The sequence below is a fragment of the Hyperolius riggenbachi genome, chromosome 8 (assembly GCF_040937935.1).
Source record: "Hyperolius riggenbachi isolate aHypRig1 chromosome 8, aHypRig1.pri, whole genome shotgun sequence".
Lineage (NCBI taxonomy): Eukaryota > Metazoa > Chordata > Amphibia > Anura > Hyperoliidae > Hyperolius > Hyperolius riggenbachi.
Genome location: NC_090653.1, coordinates 82917069 through 82933770, shown reverse-complemented (window position 1 = coordinate 82933770; position 16702 = coordinate 82917069). Strand labels below are relative to the sequence as shown.

The following is a 16702-nucleotide window of genomic DNA, read 5'->3' as shown; positions in this document are numbered from 1 at the left end:
ATTTCTCAAACAACAGACGTTATTGCCCACAGTAACGTTATTTATCAATAGCGCCCTACATAAGCCAAACTGCAGACGTTATTAAACTGCAAAACGGTGAATGGATTTAATGTAACACTGTCAAGGTTAGGATTAGGCACTACCAGGGGGGGTCCTAGGGTTAGGCACCACCAAGGGGGTCTTAGGGTTAGGCACCACCAGGGGGGTCTTAGGGTTAGGCACCACTGGGGGGGGGGGTCTTAGGGTTAGGCACCACCAAGGGTGGTCTTAGGCTTAGGCACCACCAGGGCTCTAGGGGTTAGGGATAGGTACAGGGAGGGTTCTGTGTGAGAGTAGGGTTAGGTATAGTTACAGTACAATATTCACCACCAGGGGGTCTTAGGGTTAGGAACCACCGGGGGGGGGGGGGGGGGGGGGCTCTTAGGGTTAGGCACCACCAGGGGGGTGGTTAGGGTTAGGCACCACCTAACCCTTTAGGGATTTAGGGGTTAGGGATAGGTACAGAGAGGGTTCTGTGTGTTAATGCTAAATAACGATAAGGCTTTAATGCTAAATAACAATAAGGCTTTAAAGGGAAGGTTCAGGGAACTCTTGAAAAAAATAAAAATCCCTATCCACTTACCTGGGGCTTCCTCCAGCCCGGAGGACGTCCGATGACGTCAGCGCGCCCGCGTGGGACGCAGAAGAGCCCGGCCATGGAGCGCAGAAGAGCCCGACCTGGCAGCCAGCCTGGCCAGGTCGGGTCGGCCACCGAAGACGACCGGAAGCCTCTGGAGCGGCGGCGAGGGCACCTCCTGCCTGCCACGGGCTGGAGGAAGCCCCAGGTAAGTGGATAGGGATTTTTATTTTTTTCAAGAGTTCCCTGAACCCCTACCTTTAAAGTTAAATAGCGATAAGCGGCAAACTGATTAGCGGCAACACTGTGCGCTATTATTCACAGGCGCCATTTTCAGATGGATGCACAGGGAGGGTTCTGTGTGAGAGTAGGGTTAGGTATAGTTACAGTACAATATACACCACCAGGGGGGTGGATAGGGTTAGGAACCACCAGGGGGGGGGGGGGGGTCTTAGGGTTAGGCACCACCAGGGGGGTGGTTAGGGTTAGGCACCACCAGGGGGGTGGTTAGGGTTAGGCACCACCAGGGGGGTCTTAGGGTTAGGGATAGGTACAGGGAGGGTTCTGTGTGAGAGTAGGGTTAGGTATAGTTACAGTACAATATACACCACCAGGGTACCTGGAATACCAGGGGGGTGCTAGGGTTAGGCACCACCAGGGGGGTGGTTAGGGTTAGGCACCACCAGGGGGGGGGGGGGGTTAGGGGTTAGGGATAGGTACAGAGAGGGTTCTGTGTGTTAATGCTAAATAACGATAAGGCTTTAATGCTAAATAACAATACGAATAATATCAAGGGAGGTAGAAAACGGCACCAGATGTTAGACTGGCAGTTTGGAGGCAATAGGTGCGAACAGCTGTGCCGCCGGGTGGAAGGCTTAAACTCCAACATACATCAAAGAGAACAGATTCCGGGCACCAGCTGAGCTTGCTTGTCACCTTTTATTATTATGCTCCCAACACCTTCACAACGAAATTGCAATAAATCCTAGCCTTACAGCTGTTTCACAGGGTAACCCTGCTTCTTCAGAGGCAGCAGATTATAGGTCGCGATAAGCGGCAAACGGATTAGCGGCAACACTGTGCGCTATTATTCACAGGCGCCATTTTCAGATGGATGCCCCTGTGCTGCTACATAGACCTATGTCAGCCTCTTTGTACCAGTATTGGTGATGTCTCAAACAACCACTCATCAACTACGTATGCATTTGTATTGTTGGATGTCCTGATTGTACTACTCATGTGTCTATGCTTCCCACTATTTGTTTTGTACTAGCAACGCTACGGAAGATGTTTCGGCTATATATTCTGTAACCATATTGCTGATCTAACTAGGTGCAGTTCTCTTATTGATCACTAGGGGGAGCTCTTCCCGCAGGCTGCACGCAGAGACACCTGTTCAGCTCGCAGGCAGTAGAGCATCACACCAGCCTTTCTCCATTGTGTGCATTCACCTGCCATGAATTCACAGGCTGGAGCTGCTTCGTTCCCAGGCCTGCCCATCATTCACCACCCACTGCACAGCGCAATCAGAGCCAAGACTACAGCTCCCAGAAGCCTCTGTTCTGCGAGAGGAGGGCTCAGATTACGAGCAAAGGTTGTCAGATGGGACCAGGTTTATGTTGTGCACAACCAGGGTCACTCATTCCAACAGTCTGATAATGTGAGGAGACAGGGGGCTGCATGGCTACTGTGGGGTTGATTTTATTGTTCACTAGGGTGCAGCAGGATTAGTTACATCACAAGATCCCTCAGAAACAATCCACCAGTCTGATAGGACTCTGATAGTTATTTGCATGACTGTTCAGGTGAGGCGAGCAGGTTAACCCTTACCTGACTCTCTAGGGATTGTGCAAGGTTTTCAGACTGTATACTTTATCCTTCCTGCCTTTTAGATCTCCCCAAAATGCACAATGTGTCTTCCCTTTTGGGAATTTTAATTTTCTTTATGGATATACAGATTACTGTAGTTCTCTAGTTCTGCTCCTCTCCTTTGCTACATACCGGAAATAGTAACCTATAGTTGAAGGATTTAAGACTGCGCGGACATACCTGCATGCGCGCACCACAACCTCTGCCTACTGCGCTCGTGTGGTGTGTTGTGTTCGGCAAATTAGTCAGTGGTCTGCGGGGGTTGTGGTGTGTGTGCACAGGCTTTGAGTGGCAGCAGCACTGCGGTGGTTGTGGTGTGTGTGCACAGGCTTTAAGTGGCAGGGGCACTGCGGTGGTTATGGTGTGTGTGCACAGGCTTTGAGTGGCAGCAGCACTGCGGTGGTTGTGGTGTGTGTGCGCAGGCTTTGAGTGGCAGGGGCACTGCGTTAGTTGTGGTGTGTGTGTACAGGCTTTGAGTGGCAGCGGCACTGCGGTGGTTGTGGTGTGTGTGCGCACAGGCTTGAGTGGCAGGGGCTCTACAGTGGTTGTGGTGTGTGTGTGTGTGCACAGGCTTTGAGTGGCAGGGGCACTGCAGTGGTTGTGGTGTGTGTGTGGCAGGGGCACTGCGTTAGTTGTGGTGTGTGTGTACAGGCTTTGAGTGGCAGCGGCACTGCGGTGGTTGTGGTGTGTGTGCACAGGCTTTGAGTGGCAGGGTCACTGCAGTGGTTGTGGTGTGTGTGCATAGGCTTTGAGTGGCAGGGGCACTGCGGTGGTTGTGGTGTGTGTGCACAGGCTTTGAGTGGCAGGGGCACTGCGGTGGTTGTGGTGTGTGTGCACAAGCTTTGGGCACGGGGGCTCTGCGGCAGGTGCGCACAGGCTTTGGGCATGGGGGGGCTCCACGGCGGGGGCGCACAGGTTTTGGGGATGGGGGGGGCTCTGCGGCAGGAGCGCACGGGCTTTGGGCATGGGGGGCTCTGCGGAGGGAGCGCACAGGCTTTGGGCATGGCGGTACTGCAGCGGGAGTGCACAGGCTTTGGGCATGGGGGCTCTGTGGCAATATTACCACTACTACTGGCAGTGCGTACCACGAGTTACGCTATAAGTGCGACCCTATGTACTTGGTAGCGTGAGCGTTGCTACGGTAACAAGTGTTACACTTGTTAGAAAAGCGTATTACTGTAGCAACGCTGCTGCTACTCAAGTACCGCAGGTCGGGCTAATAGTGTAATTTGCCCTGTACGCTGCCTGTCGTAATAGTAATATTTCCGTGTGCTTTCTGCACTTTTGTGCATCAACCCCATTGAGAGAACAAGGGAATATCCATTAACGTGATACAATATAGCAATGTGGGACAATTAAATCCGTTTCCATAAAACAATGCATACAGTACATTAACAGGTGCAGTGAAGCATTCTTTGTATGTACTGCATGCTTCACTGTATGTGTCACACCGCGTGCTTAAAGGTCTACTCTAGCAAAAAAAAGTAAGTTAAAATCTGACAAACTGACAGGTTTTGGACTGGTCCATCTTCTCATGGAGGATTCTCAGGGTTTTCTTTGCTTTAAAAAATATTTCCTGAACAGCAATTTAACTGCCAAAATAATAACCTCCCAGCCAGCCTTCCTACTGCACACTGTTACACTTAGTTAGGGCTGGTGCACACCGAGCGGCTTTTTCAGCGTTTCTGCAGCCGCTTGCGGCTGCGGATCCGCTTGGTCAATGTATCTCAATGGGGTGGTTCACACCAGAACGGGAGGCGTTTTGCAGAAACAAATCCTCCCAAGGTGAGGCATTTTTTGGATTGCGGATGCGTTTCTGCCTCAATGTCAAGTATAGGAAAAACGCAAACCGCTCTGAAAAACGCCTGTTCAGAGCGGTTTTGCCGGCGTTTTTTTTTACAGAAGCTGTTCAGTAACAGCTTTACTGTAACAATATATGAAAGCTACTACACCAAAAACGCTTCACAAAACCGCAAAACTCTAGCTGAAACGCTACAGAAAAATAAGAAAAAGCGTTTCAAAATCTGCTAGCATTTTGCGGATCTGCTAGCGGTTTTTGGTGTGCACCAGGCCTTAGACTTAGTTGCACACTTGTTCACATTGCATTCGGTTCGCATGTCTGGGCTTTATTTTTCGAAGCGTTTTTTTCAAAGCGTTTTCTGGTGATTTTCTGCGTGTTCACTTGTTTTTGTGGGCGTTTTTGAAAGCGCTTTTGCAGAGCGTTTCCGTCTTTTGATCCGGGAAAAAATAAATACAATGTATTTAAAAAAAAAAAACGTTCACGCAATCGCTTGCCAAAGCGATTTTGTGAGCGTTTTGCGTTTTTCCTATACCTTCCATTGAGGCAAATCGCCTCAAAAATGGCCCAAGCACCGCTTTTCTAAGCGGATCGCAAACGAACCGCTCTGATATGAACTCTCTCATAAAGAATCATTGCACAATCGCTTTCAGGGCGATGTTGAAAATCGATTGCGCTTAAAATTTTACCAAAAACGCCTATAATGTGAACAAGGCCTCAGGCAGTTAGGCTTAGCAACTGTCAGGCTTTGTTCACATCTAAAATTGAAATCACAAACGCCAGCGTTTTGCGATTTTTGTGAGTGATTTTTTTTTTCCCCCTCCCGGTGCTTACCTGCACGCCATGATTTTGTGTGCAGCGTTTTTCAAAGCGCTTTTGCAGAGCAACTTGTTTTTTTACTTCCTGATGCAAGTCAGGAAGTGAACTATTTGACCCAGAAAAGAATAAATACAATGTATTTAATCTTAAGAGCGCGAATGCAATCACGGCACAAAGTGATTTTGTGAGAGTTTTGCGTTTTTTTTTTTATACCTTCCATTGTAGCAAAATCGCCTTAAAAATGGTACATGCAGCGCTTTGCTGAGCGGAAAGTCGACAAATCGTGGTGATATGAACGATCCCATAGGAATTCATTGCACAAGCGGTTTTAGGGCGATTTTTTTTTTTTTTTTTAAATTGCCGGCTCTGAAAAAATGCACAAACCGCCCTAGGTGTGAACAACCCCTCAGTCAAGAAATACTTTTGAAAACAAAGAAAACTTCGAGAATTCCCCCATGAGGAGATGGACTAGTCCAAAACCTGTCACTGTCAGTTCTGTCAGATTTTAACTGCTTACTTTTTTTTCCTGGAATGTTCCTTTAACACGCAATGCGACTTTACCTGTCCATTGCATTGCAATCTTGTTTTTGCTGGATTTTCAACACAACATCCCACTGCGAATGCAGCCATCGGGTTTGAGTTAACACAAGCCATTTATACCTTTATAGTGATATACACAGTTTGAATATAAACAAATGTAGGCTTATTCTTATGTTAAGTTATGTTAAAAAAAATAACCCTGTTTTACAATGTCTTTTTACAAAAATGCACGTTACATTAAATATATTGTGGACTGCAAACAAAGAGTATGTACGTGTATATGGTAAGTACTGTATATTGTTCTCGTCTTAGTATCAGTTGAGTGACAGTGCCTTTTTTATTGAATCCTTCCTGTCCCCATGGAGCCTGCATGGCACAACCTGCTGGTCACAATGTGCAATTGTCTCTTTGCACCATGGAGAAAACTACAACTCCCACAAAGCAGCAGTGCAGAGGCAGGGAGAGGAGGAGGGTGGCTGTGTATCTGAGCTGCCTGAACAGCTGACAGCCTGTGTAAGGTGCATGGAAACCATTAGCCTAGAGAAAGGGGCTGAATTCCTGCAGGTGATGGAGGGCAGTTATCCCATCCACACCTTGTCCTGGAGGGGAGACAGACAGTGATGCTGGAGAGGGGAGGCTGGTGCTGATGGGATGTGCACAGGATACATACCGGCTGCTGTGGCTCTTCCAGCTCTCTACATGCTACATCCCTCTCTAGATGGGTGCAGGGTGCTCAGAATGGACCTCGCAGGTGAGCATTCTCCACATTTATACATTTCTGTATTTATAGCAGAGCTGCCAGAGCAATGCAGCACATCACTAGCCGTGTCTAGCTAGCACTACTCCACTCAGATCTCAGTGTTAGAAAGGGAACACCACCGGTATAGAAGCATTGTTTAGTCCTTTCCTGATGATATCCAGTGGGATCTGTGTGCCATATATACACCTGTCCTGTCTGATCCTGTTCTGATCATCCTATCCTGTCACCTCTCTTTGTATTGAATAAACAGGGCCTGTGTGTTCCTGTGCTACTCAAATTCTGACAGATCTCTCTGAATAGGATACAGAAAGCAGCACTGTGTGACCACGTCCTGATAAGTGCCTCGACACACCTCTCTGTGTCAAATGAATGGGAGCTGTGTGATCCTGTGCTGCTAATAACATCCACTCTCTGCACTAATGTACCTTTACATGGCTGAACTGAAATCTGCATGATTACTGTACCGATTACTGAGCTGGACAATCATCACAGGCATATAGGGAGTTATGTAGCCTACTAACTGATCATTGTGTCCCCGAGACAAGCAGGTGCCATAGGTATCTGCATGAGACAACCTGTATGGCAGGGGTGTAACTAGAGGGGAGCAGCACCTGCGATCACGGGGGGCCCAGAGGTGTGTGTGTGTGTGTGTGTGTGTGTGTGTGTGTGGGGGGGGGGGGGGCGCAACTGCAGACCTTCCCTTCCTCCGATACAGGGGTCTGTACTTCAAGTCAGGTGTTTTTGTGGCTACTTTTGTAATGGGTGTGAAGATCATGATGGCCACACTTGTTTTCTGACCCTTGTGAGATGGGCTCCAATGCCGTGAAGGGGTGTGAAAAAAATTTGGGGGGGGGGGCATGAATTGTAGTTATGCCTCTGCTGTATGGTGTTCCTACCCCTAGGATACCTGGCTGCACACAAGCTAATGGATATAGGAGAAATAGTGGTCAGACATTTTGGTAATCTACCACCAACTGCTACTGTCCCCCCTTCCCCAGATAAGGTAGTTCTTTTCATGTCTACGTGGGACTTCCATAGATATGCACCCAACAGAGTTGCCATCCCTCTGTAGACGGTTCATCGCTGTTTTCTCAGATCAGACCATCCAATCGGGCCTTGTATCACCACGGCGATAGTCCCAGCTTTTTCTGATCATGACTGGACAATATTATTCCGTGAGGAGATCTTCCTCTTTTTACCTGCAGCAAGCACTACCTGATCTTTTCCTGAAAGGGATATCAGTTAGGCGATTGCCCGGTTTTAGATGTAGAAGTCATCCTTGGCCCATCCTGTCTTGACTGTAAAGTTCACCCACTGGTCGGTGGGCCTTACAGTTCAGTGTAGCCTTCTGGGCCTGTAGAAGATCTCTGCATGTTCAGCGTCTTGCAACTGTAACCTTAATCCCCGTCTCAAAGCCGTGTGACAGGTAGACCTTCAGTGTCACACAGCAGCATCGTATTTCTATAGATCAAATAAACACAGACTCGGAGTTAACTCTTTCGCAAGGTGAATGTCACACCTGACTTAGAGACTGCATGCCAGCAAGCTTGTAAGGTAAACGTGGGCCCTCTGTCATGAATGTGGACATACACGAGTAGAGAGAGAGAGTTTTTCAGTCCATTTTAGCATGTCTTTGATAGTTGTAATGAGGATTTACCATTCAATTTTCTTAATCCCTAACAGTTTCTGTTTGAAGCTCATCAAGGCTTGCCGTGCCAGGATTTATGAAGTACGGATACTTTAAGCTGCCTCTATTTTAAGTACTTTCTCCACCCTGAAGCACCTGAACAATTCAGACCAATAAGTGACCTGGTCTCACCCATGTACAAAGCTGATCTATTTATTTACTGGAATGCTTCTGTGTGATGTATGCAAAGATGTCTGATGGATACCTATTTTGGTTTATTCAGTTACCACGTCATGGAGAGCTGGCTTTGGACGTCTTTAAATTTCTTTATAGTTGGAACACTGTCCCTGTACAGGCCCAAACTTGGAATTAACATGGAGTGAAGTTATTGATGTTGTACTTTGAGTTAGCAGGTATGGATGGTCTTCCAAAACCCGAGTCCATCCTGTGGCAAAACTCTAAAGACCTAAAAGAAAACGGGATGTGGCATGATGTGCAGAGCTACGATTTGTCCAACCCTTTATGGACAGCCGTCTTTGACTACGAAGCCACAGCAGAGGAAGAACTGACGTTACGAAGAGGGGACTTGGTGGAGATTCTCTCCAAGGATGCTACTGTCTCTGGTGATGAAGGATGGTGGACTGGAAAGGTCAGAGACAAAGTAGGTATATTTCCCAGCAACTATGTGGTCAGTAACCTTAAATATACTACTTTGAAAAATGCCCCAAAAGATTTCCCTCATCCACTGCAGATCAGGTTTGAGGAGCTTGAGTTGGAGGAGATCATTGGGGTAGGTGGATTTGGGAAAGTCTACAAGGGAATATGGAGAGAAGAGGAAGTGGCTGTCAAAGCTGTACGCCATGACCCCGATGAAGATATCAACGTCACAGCTGAAAATGTTAGACAGGAAGCCAAGCTTTTTTGCATGCTACGACACCCCAACATCATAGCATTGAAAGGTGTGTGCCTGACACCCCCTCACCTCTGCCTGGTCATGGAGTATGCCCGAGGTGGACCACTACACCGAGCCTTGGCTGGAAAAAAGGTCCCGGCCCATGTGTTGGTCAACTGGGCAGTGCAGATTGCGCGAGGCATGAAATACCTCCACGATGAAGCCATCGTTCCCATCATTCACAGAGACCTGAAATCCAGCAACAGTAAGTACTTACCGAGCGAAACTTTGATGTCATAGATGTTATTTTGGGTAGTGGGAATAATGCCTCTCTCCAGCTGCCTTTGTAGACTCACAGAAGCATGCTTAGTTGAAATATTGCTATTTGATTTATAGATAGCCCACTGCTCAAACAGGTTTATACAGATGTGTAACAGCTCTGGAGCAGCCAGTACAGCTGCAGAGAGAGGCTAGGATATGGAGGTCTTAACTACTTACCCACCCTTGCTCTGTTGCATGGACCCTCCTCAGTGCAGGTATTACGGCCACACTTGTTATGGGTGGGTGACGTCTTGGTGGTCACACTGTTATGGAGCAGATATTGGGGAGGGGGAACAGGAAACCTGGGCACCTGTGGTAAATGGACAGTGTGGGCCCGCCATTGGCACTAATGTTAATTAGCGGAAACCAGGCACCCAAGCAGAAATTTGGATGCCTGGTACAATCTATTGTTAATATTATTGTTTATATTATAGTTTATGCAGTAACACCAGTATTATCTGTTATGGGGGGGGATGAAGATTAGGGGTCAGGAAGGGGGTTAAGGTTAGATGTCAAGAAAGTGGTGGTGGTGGTTAAGGTGTCTGGAAGGGGGTTTGAGCTGGGGGGAGAGGTGGTTAAGGCTAGGCGTCTGGAAATGGGTTTGCACTGGGAGTTTTAAGGTTAGGTGTCAGGAGGTTTTTAGAGTTAGGCAGTGGGGGGGGGGGGGGGGGGGGAGTTCTGTGTGAGAGTAGGGATAGGTTTAGCTGTAGTATTTGTAGCTGTAGATGTAATATTTTATTAATAAAAATTAACACTCTAAAATATTCATATATTGGTAAATGTTACAGAGATTCTACTATTCACTATATCCAAGCACCCAAATTTCCTTTTTTCAGGGGGTATATCTAGGAGGGTTAGTTATTCTGGCCTCTGTAACTAGTGGGAAATGTAACTTTTTCATACTTGTTCATAAAAACATAGTTTTGCATTGTTCTCCGGTTGGGAAATCAAAAATCAACCAGCAAACCTGTACTGTATTAATTAACAATATTCTGCTAGTGGGTGGTAAGACATTGTGGTCCTAGTGTGGGCTGTATCAGAGCATAACGGTAGAAGCTAAATATGTTGAACAACCAGGAATGGCACCACGTGTGGTTTTGGGGTTTGCAACATGATCAGGAGATAAGGGTCTTATATTTAATCAGAGCTATGACCAATTTAATCCTATTCTAATATACTATGATCACTGATCACCTCGATCATCATAAGCCAACTTTTTTACACACACATTTTGGGTGTAAAGTGTGTGTGTGTGTGGGGGGGGGGAAGGTCAGCTTATCTGCGGCTGATAAATATGTGCAAAATTGTGTTGATGAATGCATAGGTACCTATCCTCCCTTCGCTTCTCCTCGACAGCTTCTGAAATGGCCACTAGAGCTTCAGGTTCACTGTCACATGACCGCGTGAAACTGTAACTCTAGGGGCCTGTTCAGATGCTGCCAGGGACACCCAAGCTGGAGCGTGCAGACAGGGATGTGGAGATGGAGTTGAGGGATCTGAGAAATTTTTGGGTAGCTGGAGTCATAAAAAAATGCTCTGACTGCAATAAATTTTAAACTGTAATAGGAAACATATACGGTAACATTTTCTATATCTCAAGTAAACCTCATCAGAAATAACTTGTATACGCAGTAATGGCAGTGCTAAGTCTACAAACCAATCAAAAAACAAGTTACTTGTTCTGCTGCAACAAAGCAGTCACCATGTTTTTAAAATCAGCTATAGAAATCTGATTGTGACTGTATATTTGATGTGTACACAGGAATTTCAGACTGTAAGAATAAAGCCCAATGATTAGTTGCGACTAGTAGGGATGGTCAATAAAATGCAACTAATTCCGTGTTGATGCAGGTTTATGCAGATTCTGTATGCACCTTTATGCTGCTTGAAAATTAACCAATCAAATTCCCCTTTTAAAGGATATGATTCGTCCATTTTTAAAGTAATGAAGCCAAAAAAAAATGGATATGATTTGTATGTCTAGTACAGCTAAGAAATAAAACATTAGGAGCAGAGACATAAGTCTAACATTGTTTCCAGTACAGGAAGAGTTAAGAAACTCCAGTTGTTATCTATGAAAAAGAGCCATTAACCCTCCTGGCAGTCTATTAGAAACCGCCAGAGGGCAGCACAGCAGTTTTTTTTGTTTTTTTTTTTAATCATGTAGCGAGCCTACATTATAGCCGCTGTACAGCGGCATCCCGCCTCCGGCGATCTCCGATCAGGAATTCCCGTTCAAAGAACGGGATCCCTGAAGGGCTTCCCCTGTTGTTCCGGGACTCCCTTTGACGTTGTGACGTCAAAGGGAGTCCCGATCCACCCCTCAGCGCTGATTGGCCAGGCTGCCCACGGGGTCTGGGGGGGGCGGTGCGGCGTGGCTAATCGGCGGCGATCAGAATGCACACGCAGCTAGCAAAGTGCTAGCTGCGTGTTGCAAAAAAAAAATTGTGCGAATCGGCCCAGCAGGGCCTGAGAAATCCTCCTGCGCGGCATAGCCCGTGCTCAGCACGGGCTTACCGCCAGGGAGGTTGAGGTCCATGAATGACTTTCAAAGTCGCAGAGAGCTCTGTCTTCTGAAGCTTGTTATCTCAACTGTCAGTCACTGTATTTTCTTTTTCTCTCCAGAGGACAGGTCAATAGTTCACTGGCCTGCTCTGTAAAATCATTTAATATGCGGAGTAGTGTGTAAACTGCAAATATTAGAGAATGATGCAATGTTATAAAAAAATAAAAACTCTATGTAACAAAATAAAAATATGAGAATATTTTCCTTGCTACTAATGTTTTAGTAATTATCCGGACTACACAACCAATTCATTATATCATAAATTAGTGTCTAAGTTACATGCATTTTTTTTTTACAAAATTTAATAACATCACATTAATTGATTTCATGAGCAAAGGGAGTTTGAAAATCATGAAGAAATGGTACAGGAGCTGACAACAGTTACATGAGTTTAATTTACAAAATTTGCATGATACTGCATTAACTCTTTGCATCTCATTGCATCTCACTTTCCCTAGTCACTGTTGTGACATTCAGCTATCATGCAAATTGTCATTCATATATCATTTTAATATGTACTAAAGTACATTACAAGAGTAATAATTTTATATGAGCTGCAGTTTGCTTAAAGAGAATCTGTACTCTAATATTCTTACACTAAAAAGCATACCATTCTATTCCTTATTTTCTCCTGTGCCCCTCTGTGCTGTTTCTGCCACTCTCTGCTGCAATCCTGGCTTGTAATTAACAGTTTTAGGCAATGTTTACAAACAAACTAACCAGCTTCTAATAGGCTCAGCTAAGCATAGTGTGTGAGTATGCAGGGGGCCTGCAGAGGGTGTGTATCGCTTCTACCAATCACAAGCAGCCCTGCACATTCCACACAATCAAAGCCTTAGCCCGACAAACAGGACAGAGGAAAGATACATTGATTTATTACAGAGACAGTGTAATTAGGAAGAGCTGCAGTAAGCCCCAGCACATTAGAACAGGCATAGGAACTCATAGGATAGAAGAACTAAGGCTGAAAAAATTGTTACAGAGTCTCTTTAAAACAAGTGCATTTGAGTGTAAATTAAACTCATGTAACTGTTGTCAGCTCCTGTACCATTTCTACATGATTTTCAAACTCCCTTTGCTCATGAAATCAATTAATGTGATGTTATTAAATTTTGGGTTGGTGACTACAAATTAAGTTACACAGTAGTACTGTACTCTACATATGCACTCCCTGCAGAGCTGCAGGGAATCCACTGAGAATGCTGTGCACATTGAACACAGAGGAGTTGTCTATCACCCATAAACCTGGTTCAGATTGTGCACGAAGAATGTGTAATAGTGGAAGGATCCTCTCGTTCCCCCTGCAGAGTCACTCTTAGGCCTGGAACCCACTACAAATCAATATCGCTAATCGCAATCGCTAGCATTTTGTATGAGCATTTTGTGAGCGATTTCATGAGCGTTTTCTGGTGATTTGGGTAGCTATTTTAGAAAGTGTAAGCGTTTTACCAGCGATTATGTATCGATTAGCGTTTTTAATTCTGATTGGTCCTTTCAATTCATTTGTATTTTTTCATAGTGTGCAGTTATTTCAAAACGCTAGCAAAAGCGCTCTGTGTAGGTTTTGACGATCGCTTATGCCAGCGTTTATATACTTTTACTTTGCAGAAATGCTAACCGCTAACGCTAAACACTAAAAATGCTGTATGTCCTGCGTTTGCGATTTTGGTAATCGCAATTGCTCCAGTGGAATTTGGCCCATCCATTAACATTAGCAGAGCATTTAGAAAAATCGCTAGCGTTTTGAATCGCTCCCTGAACGCTCACAAAATCGCTCTAGTGTGTTCCAGCCCTAACATGTACCCACAGTTACATTGCCTAGGGTCCGATTGATGTTCTTTGTTCCTCTGTTCACCCACTACAAGTACCCTTACCAAGGACTAATTTTGATTTCTATTTAACAGCTACTCTACATCTATATCCTAAGTTTAAAGTGCGTTTCTGGTGTAAATAAAAACACAAAGGTACTCTAACGCTTAAAAGTTGGAGTGCACCATCACATTGTCTAATAAGATTTACTAGAAGGCTGTATCAGCCAGGTTCCGGTACATAGATCTGCCCCCTTGCAGAAAACGGCAGTAGAGGCCTTTTTCTGCAAGGTGGTAGGGCTACACGCTGGAACCGGGCTGATATGGGGTTTTGGTGAATCTTATTATACAGACCACATGCCGGGACATTCATGTTGGCAATGACAGGCTGGAATAGCTGACTGGGTAGAGTGTCTGTTTCCTGACCAGGAGCTTTGCTTTGTTCCCAAAATCAGAAGCCATCTTAATATAGCTTTAACATTCCTAAGCTTTGGAATTGATGAGATGCCTTTTATGTTACATACTTTCAATCAACAAGATTGTAATATGCAAATTAGAGAAGTTGAGGAGTTGGTGGAATCATAAACTGATTTGGAGTCGGATGATTTTTGTACCTTTGCAAGCAGCTATGCATTTTGGCGTGCTTCTAACGCTCACTGTGCATAGCTACCTCTGCTCTCTCCAGCTTGCATGTCCCCAGCAGCTTGTGAACTGGCCGCTAGAGCTTCGGGTTCACCGCGGTCACGTCACAGTGAACCTGGGGCTCTAGTGGCCATTTCAGAAGCTGCCGAGGACGAGCGAAGATGCAAGCTGAAGGGAAGAGAGGTAGGCCAAAATTGTGTGTGTGGGGGTTGGGCTTATCCGCGGATCAGCCTATCCATGGTGATATAATAGTTTTTAAAGGGAAGCTGGAGTGACAGGAATACAGAGGCTGCCATCTTTATTCCCTTATAAACCATGTCATTGCCTGACTCTCTATTCTGATGCTCTGCCTCTAATACTATTGGACCAATCAGAGTGAGGGGATCAGGTCCTTTAATGTGATTAGACCTCAGCATAGAGAGTCAGGGCGTGAGGAGTGGAGCCACGTTATGTTGTTAGCGTTCACTATGCTGCAATTTAGCAGCTTAGTGTGCGCTGAGTGCCCGCTCCCTGATTACGCACGCTATGCTGCCAATGGCAAGTGTAGCCTGCAGGGACACTAAGTTAAGGGCCTCTGATTCACTAGCGCGTGTAACAGCAGATAACTTGCGCTGTTACTCTGCGCTAAGTTTAGTGAAACAAGCCCAATATCTCCTGCCTGTGGAGACACAATGTAGGTAGCAACAACCATCTTCTTAAAGAAACTCCGAGCACCTCTCATTGGCATGCCTTTAAGACTCAGAACAGTACTGCAAAGTACTTAAGGTCCCTGGCGGTAAGCCCGAGCTGAGCTCGGGCTATGCCGCCGGGAGGCACCGCTCAGGCCCCGCTGGGCCGATTTACATAATTTTTTTTGTTACACGCAGCTAGCACTTTGCTAGCTGCGTGTAACCTCCGATCGCCGCCGCTACCCGCCGATCCGCTGCTATACCCGTCGCCGCAGCCGCCCCCCCCCCCCCCCCCCCAGACCCCGTGCGCTGCCTGGCCAATCAGTGCCAGGCAGCGCTGTGGGGTGGATCGGATTCCCCTTTGACGTCACGACGTCAAAGGGGAATCCGAGGGGGGGGGGGGAGGGGGAAGCCCTCCAAGAGATCCCGTTCTTTGAACGGGATCTCTTGATCTCCGTTCGCCGGAGGCGATCGGAGGGACTGGGGGGATGCCGCTCAGGAGCGGCTATCATGTAGCAAGACATTGTCTCGCTACATGAAAATTTTTTTTTTTTAAAAAAGGTATTTGCTGCCCCCTGGCGGATTTTAACAAACCGCCAGGGAGGTTAAGGCTGCATCCCTTTCTTTAGCTTGTGCTCTCCTCTGTGATGCCTGAATCACCGTTCTACACCAATTCGATTTCAATTTAAAAATTTTGGCTGCCATCTTGGCTATGTTATAACTTCCGGGTCACCACCATCTTCTCTGTTAGAGAAGTGCATCACTGAATGAAGCAGGAAGAGGAAGTGACACGCATGGCCATTGCAAGAGGCTCCTCCAGAGGGGTCATAGCACGACTTTGTTGGAAGTCGTCTGTCTTTAAAGGCAAGGTGCTCGGAGTCCCTTTAAGGTGTGAGACCTAGAGAGGTTACCATATTTATTTCCTTTTAAAGAACACCAGTTGCCTAGCTATCCTGATGATCTTTCTGTTCAGTATGGTCTAAATCACACCCCTGAACCACAGCAAAAAAATAGGCAGTGCTCCTAATCGGGCTGCAACTGAAATTAAACCAACAGACGTGTGCAGCGCCCCCCAGAGACTTAAATACACGCTGTGAATACAAATCAGATACAAACTATGCACTAAACCCTAATCTACATAAGTTGAATGCAAACTAATACACATGAATGCAGTTAGCCACAAGTAGAGACTTACATTTTTGTAAAACAGACAAAAAATGGCGGCGCTTCCAAATGCAGGCTGCACCGAGTTGACCAGCTGCATAGATTTGCAGAGCCAAAAACACGGGCATATTACACAACATGCATTCAAAACAGGTGCAGCAAATGGAGGATGTTGGCTTCCAAAAGCAGTTTGCACGCAGATTGTTCAGTACTAGACTCTTCCATGACGATGACGTGCTCTCAAGGAAGAGACCTAACCCACTAACTAACAATTAAAACATAGTGTAAACCTGGGGCCTCTAGCCACAAATGTTCTTCAAATTTTGTGGTGGCTAGATTGTGTAATGGTTAAGGGCTCTGCCTCTGACGCAGGAGACCAGAGTTCGAATCTCGGCTCTGCCTGTTCAGTAAGCCAGCACCTATTCAGTAAGAGACCTTTGGCAAGTCTCACTAACACTGCTACTGCCTATAGAGCGCGCCCTAGTGGCTGCTGCTCTGGCGCTTTGAGTCCGCCAGGAGAAAAGCGCGATATAAATGTTATTTGTCTTGTCTTTGTCTTTGTAAAGAGCAGCAAAAAATTGGCAGCGCTCCTAATCAGGCTGCAACTGAAAT

At 46.2% G+C, this 16702-nt stretch overlaps 1 protein-coding gene across 2 annotated transcripts in view; it reads left to right on the top strand.

Annotated features, from left to right (window-relative positions):
• Nucleotides 1-2296: 2296 nt before the first annotated feature.
• Nucleotides 2297-16702, top strand: part of MAP3K10 (mitogen-activated protein kinase kinase kinase 10) — a 108254-nt gene continuing 93848 nt past the window's right edge. The window contains exons 1-2 of one of the 2 annotated variants that reach the window (XM_068250819.1): nt 2297-2421; nt 8086-9186. In XM_068250819.1, coding sequence (XP_068106920.1) covers nt 8421-9186 — 766 coding nt within the window. In that variant the 5' untranslated portion in view covers nt 2297-2421; nt 8086-8420. Of the gene's footprint in view, nt 2422-6102; nt 6394-8085; nt 9187-16702 lie in introns of those variants that run through there. The other variant, XM_068250818.1, reaches the window with a different exon arrangement.